The 9,759-nt window shown below is 39.1% G+C and overlaps 1 protein-coding gene across 1 annotated transcript; it reads right to left on the bottom strand.

Moving 5' to 3' along the window:
- Nucleotides 1-8,609: 8,609 nt before the first annotated feature.
- Nucleotides 8,610-9,506, bottom strand: LOC150088124 (52 kDa repressor of the inhibitor of the protein kinase-like). The gene has a single exon (XM_090370033.1). The coding sequence runs from the start codon at nt 9,504-9,506 to the stop codon at nt 8,610-8,612; it is 897 nt and encodes a 298-aa protein (XP_090226159.1).
- Between the last annotated feature and the right edge of the window lie 253 nt (nt 9,507-9,759).

Raw genomic sequence — 9,759 nt, 5'->3', positions numbered from 1 at the left:
ATTCCATTAAAGGGGTTAGGTCATGTAGAATATTTTAAAAGTCAGGTGTCAGCTCAAGTTTCCTTATCTAAATACCAAGTTTTACCTGAAGGAATCTGTAAGCTCAATAGTGCCATTAGCCTTATATATAAGAGGCTACTGCATCTGAATAATAATGGACCCTTTAATGGGAATATTAGAGACTGGGTTGCCGCAACATCATGTCACATATCGCATTAAAGTCACATGGGGATCACTTTAAAATGACGATACCAAAGAAAATGCAAATAAAAAACTGCTGATTGCGCTTGAAGCACAGTTATATTGCCAGTGCTCTTCTTCCTTTTTCTTTTTCTTTGCTGTCACCCAGGAGGGTCCTAATGGAATTTTTTTTTCTTCCTTAGGTGTCATCATAGACGCATACAGTAGTATGGAGAACACGCACGCGCTCGAAAATTTTCCATTGCATTTATGCGTGTTAGAATGTATGTTTTGTAAAATTATAGATTTTATTGAGTGTGTTTATCAATTCCAAAAAAAAAAAAAAAAAAAGAAAGTAGAAAAATTATACCAATACGAATGCACATTTATTTGTTTCAATGGGGTATAATTTGAAATTTCCGTAAGAAAATATAATAATAATAATAATAATAAGATTCTTTATTAACATAAATTGTACGCAATAGTGATTCCTTACACAGAAAGCCAGAGGAATCTTACAATATGTTGTTTATACAAGTTTTTTTTTATTAGTAAAAAAAAATTAATATAAATAAATAAAAAACAAAAATTAATAATCAAATCTAATAATGAAATAGTCATCAAAACGAAAAATTACTACAAGTTGAGCTTAACATGAAATGACATCGGCTAACTAGGACCGGCACTTACAATATTGTCCTTTACAAACAGAAAGATAGGCCAAGGCGCCATCGCGACATGCCTTGTCAATAGACCACAGGTCGATGTCGATGTTGAGCGAGTTGAGAGTGTCCAGAGTCACATTCGGGAAATGTCTCTTGAAATTCTGTAACCTCTGGAGCCTTGACCACAAGGAGGGGTACTACGGAGTCGTCTGTCTGGCAACTGCCAACTAACCGTCTTCCAGATGTTGATGTGATCATGCTTAGCTGAGCACAGATGAAGGAATGCCTTTATTTTTAACACATGGGCTCTATGGGCTGTGGGAGTGTATTGCAGATTGAAGTAGAGTGAATATTTAGATGTCGTATAGATCTGGTGCGACCACAAGTTGGCCCACTTCAGCACCCAGAATTCGAGGCCCACAGTTTCCTGAAGCTGGTGGCTGGCGCCACAAGCCAAACTTCCACGGCATAGGAGAGCACACTACAGAAGTAAGTTGCAAGGTATTTCCTTATTTGCTTATTGTGCGTTTTGCACAGATATATTTTCATTCCCCAGAAGACTCTCAGGGCTTTGGAACACTGAGCTTGGATCTGTTGTTTATAGTTGAGGTTGGCACCAAGGATTACTCCTAGGAATTTGACACTGTCTGTGGGAGTTAGAACATTTATTGCAAATTCTGGACGGAGAGAGGATGCAAAATCAGCAGAAATGATCCGAGTTGGAGTAAAGATGAGATAGTTTAACTTCTCTGGATTAACTGACAGGTCAAAAAATTTGCCATACTTACAAAATGTAGTTAGGTAGCTGTTTACAGATTCAGAGGAGGTTTGTCTTTCTTGTGAATCACCAACATGGCGTTTGCATGGCAAGTAGCACACAATATTATCAGCAAAAGTAGGAACGCTGGAATTTGATCCATTAATGCAGTGGTTTTCAACTGGGGTCCCGCAACAACATTCTTGGGGTGCCCTGTAATTTCAGTTTAAGTTACTTAAAGTTATTATTATTATTTTATTATTATTTTTTTTAATTTACACATTTATTTCATTATAAAATGGTGTACAGTATCTATTGTACCATATCTTTTTAATTTTGTAGTGATCTATAATTGATATTTATTTAGTACTTCTACATAAAGAATAAAATTATTATATAGGTATATATTAAAAGGTCGAAAAGCACTGTGTTAGATATTTCTTTTGGCTTAGGGGTGCCGTGAAAAAATTACTGGGACACTAAGGGTGCCGTGAACCTAGAAAATTTGGGAACCTCTGCATTAATGGAACGAATATTGCTGCAAATAGCAAGGCTGAGAGAGAACCACCTTGTGTGATCTCTACCTCCATACTTTTATAGACTGTAATGCCATTGCCTGTGAAGTGAAGCATTCTCCTATATAGCAGATTATTGAGGATCTCGAGCATATTTCCGGATATCCCCTAGAATCTTTCCAGTAAGGCAAGAAGGGGCGTGATTTGGACCGAATCGAAAGCAGATTTCATGTCCAGAAAAATGGTGTGAAGATCTTCGTTGTCATTGCAGGCGTGAAATATTTTCTGTGATAAGGACTGTAGACAAGTTACAGTAGATCTATCAGGCATGGCATAATGGGTATGTTCGGGCCTATGCGCAACGATTGCGAATGCTACATCATTATAAATGCACGTCTCGAAGCATTTCAGGAAGGAAGAGGCAATTGATATTGGCCTAAAGTCAGCCGATGTTTTCGCATGAGGCTTCTTCAGAACTGCCACGACTTTGTACAACCAGCTTGAAGGCACCTGTGCATATTTGAGTACTTTGTCGTAGAGTTGAGTGAGCTGTTTGATGATGAAATTGGAAGCAATTTTTAGACTAAAAAGAGGCATTGCATCAATTCCTGTGGTGTACTTGTCAGGTAGTGAATTCATTATTTTTATTAGCTGTTCTTCTGAAAAGTCTGCATTACTAGTAGGTGAAGAAACGATAAGCGCTTCATTCCAAGGATATGCTTCGGATGTGATCTCGCTTAAAACACAGCACATACTCACACCATTCCTGAACATCTAAAGACAGAGGGGTGCAAGTATGACTTGTGGACCACACACGTTTTCCTCTAGATATCCGGCGGTTCATGAAATTGTCAATAGTTGATTGTTTACCCTTCTGGAAATCCATCCACGCTTTGGAAAATTTGGCGTATAAGTCTTGTGAAGGCGACTTCTTGTAGGAGGCATGGGCTGCCTGTTTTTCCCTAAAGGCCTTAGTCAGGAGGTCATTCCACGATGGCTTTGAGTGGGGACTAAGGATGCATGTTTTGGACATTGCAGACCTTGCAATGAATTCCATCCATCTCGAAAGCCAGTAGGCAGCCTCATTGATGTTAAGCTCAGCCAGTATATTCCATGGGTAATGTTGGAAAAGGGTAGAAACTTTTCCAATGTTGATGTATTTTGGATTGTATACTCTCCTGACAGTGTTTGTAGTTTGTACTTGCGTACGTTCATCCTTAGGTGCCTGCAGTGATCGGATCGTGATCGGACGGGAGGAAGTTCTCAGTTATGGTCAGGGTTTCCTTTATTGAACAGATTGAGAAGATGCACTGCAGAGTGACATCGCCATGTGAGGGAGGAACATGAATAAGACCAATGCCCATTTCCGACATGTTCATTGACAGTGTATCTAGGAGCTTCTTTGTGGCTGGCAGTGGAAGGTTATGCTTTCGTTTTCCTCAAAAACAATGGCACATTGAGACTTGAGCTACCAGGCTAGGGCAACTAGAGCAACATATGTGACATTTTAGTGCCAAAAATAGAAAAATTATAACTCAGTTATTCACTCACTTAGATTCAGTTTTATTGGAATCATTCTACAAGCGGTACTCTAAAGTCTAAACGAATGTCTTCCAAAACGATCTTATATTTCTCTTTGGTTATGTAACGATTTATAGAAAGGCAAGTCCATAAGTAAATCACAAAATAAGGGGGAAAAATTTTATATTTTAACACGACCGTTAAAAACAATCATACACTTTTCCCATCGCTTTATTAAAATTATGGAAACCCGTTGCCTTTTAGGACTTGTGGGATGGATCGTAGATCCCACTTTCAACCCAAATCCAACTGTGCATCGGTGCAATGAAATCGTCCATTTTCACTCCAAAACAAGAAGTTTAAGGCTACGTCATCATCAGGAAAGGTAATAGTGACTATTTAAGTGGACCGCACTAATTTTCATTAGTGTGGTCCACTTAAACAAAAACTTGGGGTCAAAAGTTGTTTTCTGACAATGATGAAGGGAAGGAGTTAAAATGATACAGATCACTGGATAAGATAGCAACAGATGTCTTTTTATGCTGCGCTTTACCAGATTTTGAAAAAAAACCCGAAGTGACAAATGTATACATGTTCTTAGTGATTATGTCATAAAGTAAATGTCACGTTCAGGTCCGTTTTCCTGCTTAATTCTTTTTCTGTATTTCGAAGCTGGCTAAATGCTCCTGGTAGTATCAAATTAACTGCTGTTGCTTCTATTACCTGAAGACGGGATATCATACTCTAGAGCAGGGCTGTCTTCCATAGGCCACAAATAGCCAGCTGGCATATGGACATAATAATATGTAAGTAAGTGTAAGTGTGTTTAGGGTCAAGCGGCACCAGGGGTTTCCCCCATCTCCGCGTAGTTTACATTGTGGTGTGTTACAGTACGCTGTAAATGCCAGAGATTTAAAAGTGTGTGGGTCTTGGATCGTTTAATGTCATGTACCGTTGTTCTTCTGGTCGTTTAGCCGCTAAACCCCAATTGGGGCCCAACGTTGCCCCACTTATGCCCCGTGGAGGCAGACCAGGAACCCAGTAGCTTATATGCACTCTGGCAGGTCCTGCCACCTAATTTCCTGAGATTTCGGTGGCTAGGACCTTAAAAAAAACAAACAAAAAAAAAACTTGGCCACTTAAGTTTAGAAAAGCCAGGAGAGGTTAATGTGGTTCAGTTTTCAGTTTATAAATCGTTAATTTTGATTAGTTATGTGGGGTTTACGCTGGCGTATTAGTCAGAGTAGGGGGAAGAGACTGGGGGGAAAGACAGAAGTATGGGGGGGTCGATAGGGAAGGCAACCCCAGATGGTCAGTAAAGCATGCCCATGCCTCACCAGGCGAAATATATGGGGTGGTAGGGGAGGGAGGAAACAGGAAGACAATCTCCTCCTCCCCCCTGCCAGGGATAGGGAAAAAAGGTACCAGGCAAGGGAGCTGGTAGAGATTGCCATTTGGCTACATGGCAGTGAGGCTGCATCAGTCGTAGTGTAGTCATAAGTCCGGTAGTAGAGTCACTCGTGGGACAGTGTCCCGTCCAAGTTGAATGTCTTTGTTTTTGGTTCTCCATCTTCATTCAGTATATTTGTCAGTTTCATTTAGGTCTCATATTTGTTGGTACATAGGTAGGGTTTCTTGGTAGACAGCTAGTAGCTTCCACATAATTTTCATTCTGAGATGTGTTCTAAAGGATGTTTTGATTTGTTATCTGGCTGGTCGTCTTTCACTCCTGGTGTATTGCATATAGTGTTCTCCTTCTTGAGAAGAGTTCTTGAGCGAAGTTGGTCAGGGCTCTGTGTTCCTCCTCTGAATACAGTAGGTGAAACTCTTGCCCTCTGGGGAGGTATCTTACACTCGTGATTAGAATGCACCTGAGATCCTCGTATTGCGGACAGTCGTACATGAGGTGTTCCCAGGTTTCGATTTCTCCACATGTACAGCATGGGTCCTCTACAAGGGCGAAGTCCATTAACTTTGCGTTAAAGGGGCCGTGTCCAGTTAGCAAGTATGTTTGCAACCCCGGAAAGAACCAAGTAGGCTATTTTGGATAGATTTTTTCAAGTTGCGGTAAGAACTTGTGGGTGATTGCTCCTTTGGTTGTTTCTGCCCACCTGTCCTGCCATACCTGCAGCAGGTGAGGCTGAAGCCGGATCTTTTCTGCCTTATGGTTGTTTGATGGGTCTATTGTAAATTCCAAGAAAGTGATTGTTATTCCCTTAGATAAGTAGTAGAGGAGTCCTGTTCTTGCGATTTCAAGATCAAGTGGAAGTACTGCTGCTATCACCTGAAGCGCTGGCTTACTCACCGTTCTGCAGGCGCGGGTGGTAGTGAGGAGGATGGTGCGTTGAATTGCATCCAAGGTTCTCTTATTTACGACCAAGGCAGTTTTGTCATACCAGATTGCTGAAGCGTATGTAATTATTGGGTGGAAGGTTGTCTTGTAGTATAAGGCTAGGGTACGCTTTTTGAGACCCCAGTCTCGCCTTGTGACCCTAGCTACCATGGCAGAGTAGTTTCTGATCTTTTGTCTTAGGAATTTGAGATGTGGTTGGAAGAATAAGTTATTGTCTAGTATGGCACCCAGGTGTTTTAGTTGACTAGCAAACTTGATAGTTGTCCCATCAATCTTAATCTGGGGTGGTCGTCTCAGTTGCAGCGTTCCTTTGAGCAGCGCCGACAATGTCTTTGTCGGTGAAATTGTTAAGAAATTCTTCTTGGCCCACTGTTGGAGTATCTGCAGGGCTTGATTAGCTAGGATTTCCAATTGGGCTCTGGAGTTTGCTTGCACTGTCAAAATCAGGTCATCTGCGAAGGCCTGCATCCCCACTGCGCCTAAGTCCATTCTCAAGAACTCATCAAATATCAAGTTCCAGAGGAGTGGGCCCAATACAGACCCCTGTGGACATCCTCTGTGTACTGTTCTTGCGATCTTTTTGTATGGAGTGTTTATCGGACAAAAAAACATTATAATGGCATGTTTTATGTGTTGATCTGGAGGCAACCATTGATAACATCCATGTCAAAACTTCTTGCGCTGCATTAGTCGTTTTTTCACCTGCAGGGAAATATCTTGGTCTTTATAAGATCATTATTCGCATACAGAACTGTATACCTCATGTACAACAACTCAGTCAACACTAGAAAAAATAACTGATGGCTCACCACAAAGAGGTGTTTTTGTCCGGAATGCTCTTCACGGGTGCGCTCATGCCTTTCATCGATCGCAGTGAAGATATTTTGGTGTACTCCGACGACAAGATACTAACCCCCGTACTGCCTGGAGCTAATCCATCTAAAACTACATATGCAATAAACAACACGATCGCTGAGTTAGCTTTCTACCTGGAACAGTTTGAGCTGCGCCCAAACCTCAGTAAATCTAAGATGGTATTCTTTAAAGCGGTTGCAGCCAAAATTACTCCTTCTTTCTGTGGAGCTTAGATCCCCATAGTGAACAGCCACAAAGACATTGGGGTTACCTTTGATCCACAACTTAGATTCAATCAACATATTGAGGCGCTATAAACAAGAATGCCTAGCCTTAGATGGTGAGCCAAACAAAACCTTCTCTGTGCAAATGATTTAAGAAAAATATCCAGACCCTAATTTAATTTATCCTACGGTACTTTATATAACAGAAATTTGGGCGTCAGCAGCTCAGACAGTGAAGAAAAAATTCTATGGCTGAGAGTACTGGCTACTTAAGTGTGTCCTTCATACACATCACATTCCTCCACAGGAATGTGGAGGATTAACTCCAACGCTACTACCAAAATTACGCACACTCAAACTAAGTGATAGATTCCCACCTGTGCAGTCACTACCAGCCATATTCAAATATTGGAATCAGGTGGATAGGATGGGGATAAATTTACTACCCATTCCGCATATGGACACCGAATAGCAGAGCGAGTCCTCGCTGTACTCAGTGTGTAAACGGCAGGGTGAATTTGATGGCACTGGCAGAGGCGTCCACAGAAAATTTTCCAGGGGTGGGGGGAAAAGCTAGGAGACAAATAATCACATCAATAAATTTTTATTTATTTTTTTTGGGGTTTTTTTTAACAAGTAAATTATAGAATACAATATTGCATCAATACAAAAACACATACGTAATGTATATAAATTTACAATATAAAGGAAACAAGAATTAATATATATATACAGTTTCTTCTAGTTTCTTCCAGTGCACTCTAATCATTCATAAACCTGATAAGCGAGTTTCTGAGATAGTGGACCTTAACCATGTTTTCACACGTCTCAAGGTACTGAAACTTCTTTCAATGGTACAAGTCGTAACAGGTAATGTCATACCAATAATTATTGCCGAATTAATAGAAGGTAAATAGTTGCAATGTTCCAAAACTTCTGGTAAAGTTTGGGGAATATCAGTCGAAGGAAAATTTGTCCATTTTCCATACAGCGTTTTTGCCTCTATTTCTAAATATTGTAAATTGTATTTTTCGCTTACTCTTTTGACGTTGTTTTGGAACTTTATTTTATCTATTTTTAGAATATTCATGGGATGAAACTGAAATACTGAAAATGCTATTTCGTTATCCGAGGAAAATCTTGATTTTAAGGATGAAATTAAAGAATCGAAGTATGGGATAAATATTGATTACCGATAATAGTCTTCCGGTGTGATTCCAGGATAATTGCATCTATATTTCTGTATGGAACATCGTATAGGTATTTCTATTTTTATTGTTAATTTTTCAGCCATATCTAGTGAAAGTTTATAAATCTCTTCAAATTTTTCCCTATGAAATGTCCTCAATATGTTGGTGAGCGGCTAGTAAATCTACATCTATGGCTTGTAATGTTTAGGTCATTGGTTCGAGAACAGCAGAATATTTTGATATTATATTTAAACAAATAATAAACGTTGAAATACTACATGATGTTACTAAGCGATGCGCTTCTTGATGTGTTGATCCTGTCCAGTTCAAAGAAATTTCTTCTAATTTATTAAGAATTCTTTGAAAAAACCAATATACTTTGATATTTCGAAGTCCATCTAGTTTCTGAAAGTAAAGGAATTGTTGGCACGATGGCTCTTCGTTTTGGACTTTCTCTAAAACATTTTACTGTAGATTTTATAATTCCTATTGTCTGGCGAACTTCTGGTACAATGTTTAGATCATTCACAACTAGGTTTAATCTGTGAGAAGCAAAATGTACGTAAGTGGCTTTTGGATATATATTTTTTATCTGGGCTTGAACACCAGCTTCCTTTCCTGCCATACTTGCCCAGCCATCGTATCCTTGTCCAATTAATCTGTTCATGTCCAAACCATATTCAGTACATTTATTTAAAATAGCAGAACTAATACTTTTCGCATCCATATTATAGAGTTTTGTAAATCCTAAAAATTCTTCCCTTATATTTTTATTTTCGTCAACAAACCTAATGCCAATGAAATCTGCCTCTATCCCAGCAATATCTGTGGTTTCGTCAGCTAAGACTGAAAATCCAATAGATTTATTTGCAGCAGATACAATGCTTTCTCGTATTTCCATTTCACAAAGTTCTATTAGTTGATGTTCAGTTCTTACAGAAGTGTACCGGGCATTTGCAGGAGCTTTCATCAAATGATTTTTTAAAATCAAGTCTCCCGCTTCGATCCGAAACTGAAATAAATCATGTAAATATCCAGAATCACTCCTTTGTCCCCGTAACGGAAAATCATGTATGGCACAAATTACAATGGCTGATAAAATAAAATCTAATTTAATTCTATTGGACTCTATAGTTTTGTGTATTGATTTATCAATTTGACAAATTATATCTTTTTCTAGATGTTTGTGGATTGTTATAAAATTCTGTGCCTCAATAGCAGCTTCTTTGTGCCATTGAGATGACATGTGATTTCTGGCGGCTTGGTTAAAATCTTTATATTTTATAAATGTAGTTTTTATAAATGCGCCTTGACAGCCCCGATGTACTTTTGGTACAAACAAAACGCAATATTTGCAAAACGCACCTTTTTGTAGTTTTGAATAACACAACCATGGTTAGTATTCATCTAACCAAGCAAATCTGAACTATCTCTTTCCAGAAGAATCTTTTTAAAAATCATAGTCCTTGTTGGGAAACTAAGTATTAGAAAGGATTTAA

Source organism: Mastigoproctus giganteus, chromosome 3 (genome assembly GCF_048544385.1).
Source record: "Mastigoproctus giganteus isolate SK-2022 chromosome 3, ASM4854438v1, whole genome shotgun sequence".
Lineage (NCBI taxonomy): Eukaryota > Metazoa > Arthropoda > Arachnida > Uropygi > Thelyphonidae > Mastigoproctus > Mastigoproctus giganteus.
The sequence above is the reverse complement of the archived record's forward strand: the minus strand, read 5'-3'. Positions and strand labels throughout refer to the sequence as shown.

Bases quoted from the DNA above. Each gene is read 5' to 3' on its own strand.
- LOC150088124 (XM_090370033.1), bottom strand. From the start codon at position 9,506: ATGTCATCTCAATGGCACAAAGAAGCTGCTATTGAGGCACAGAATTTT.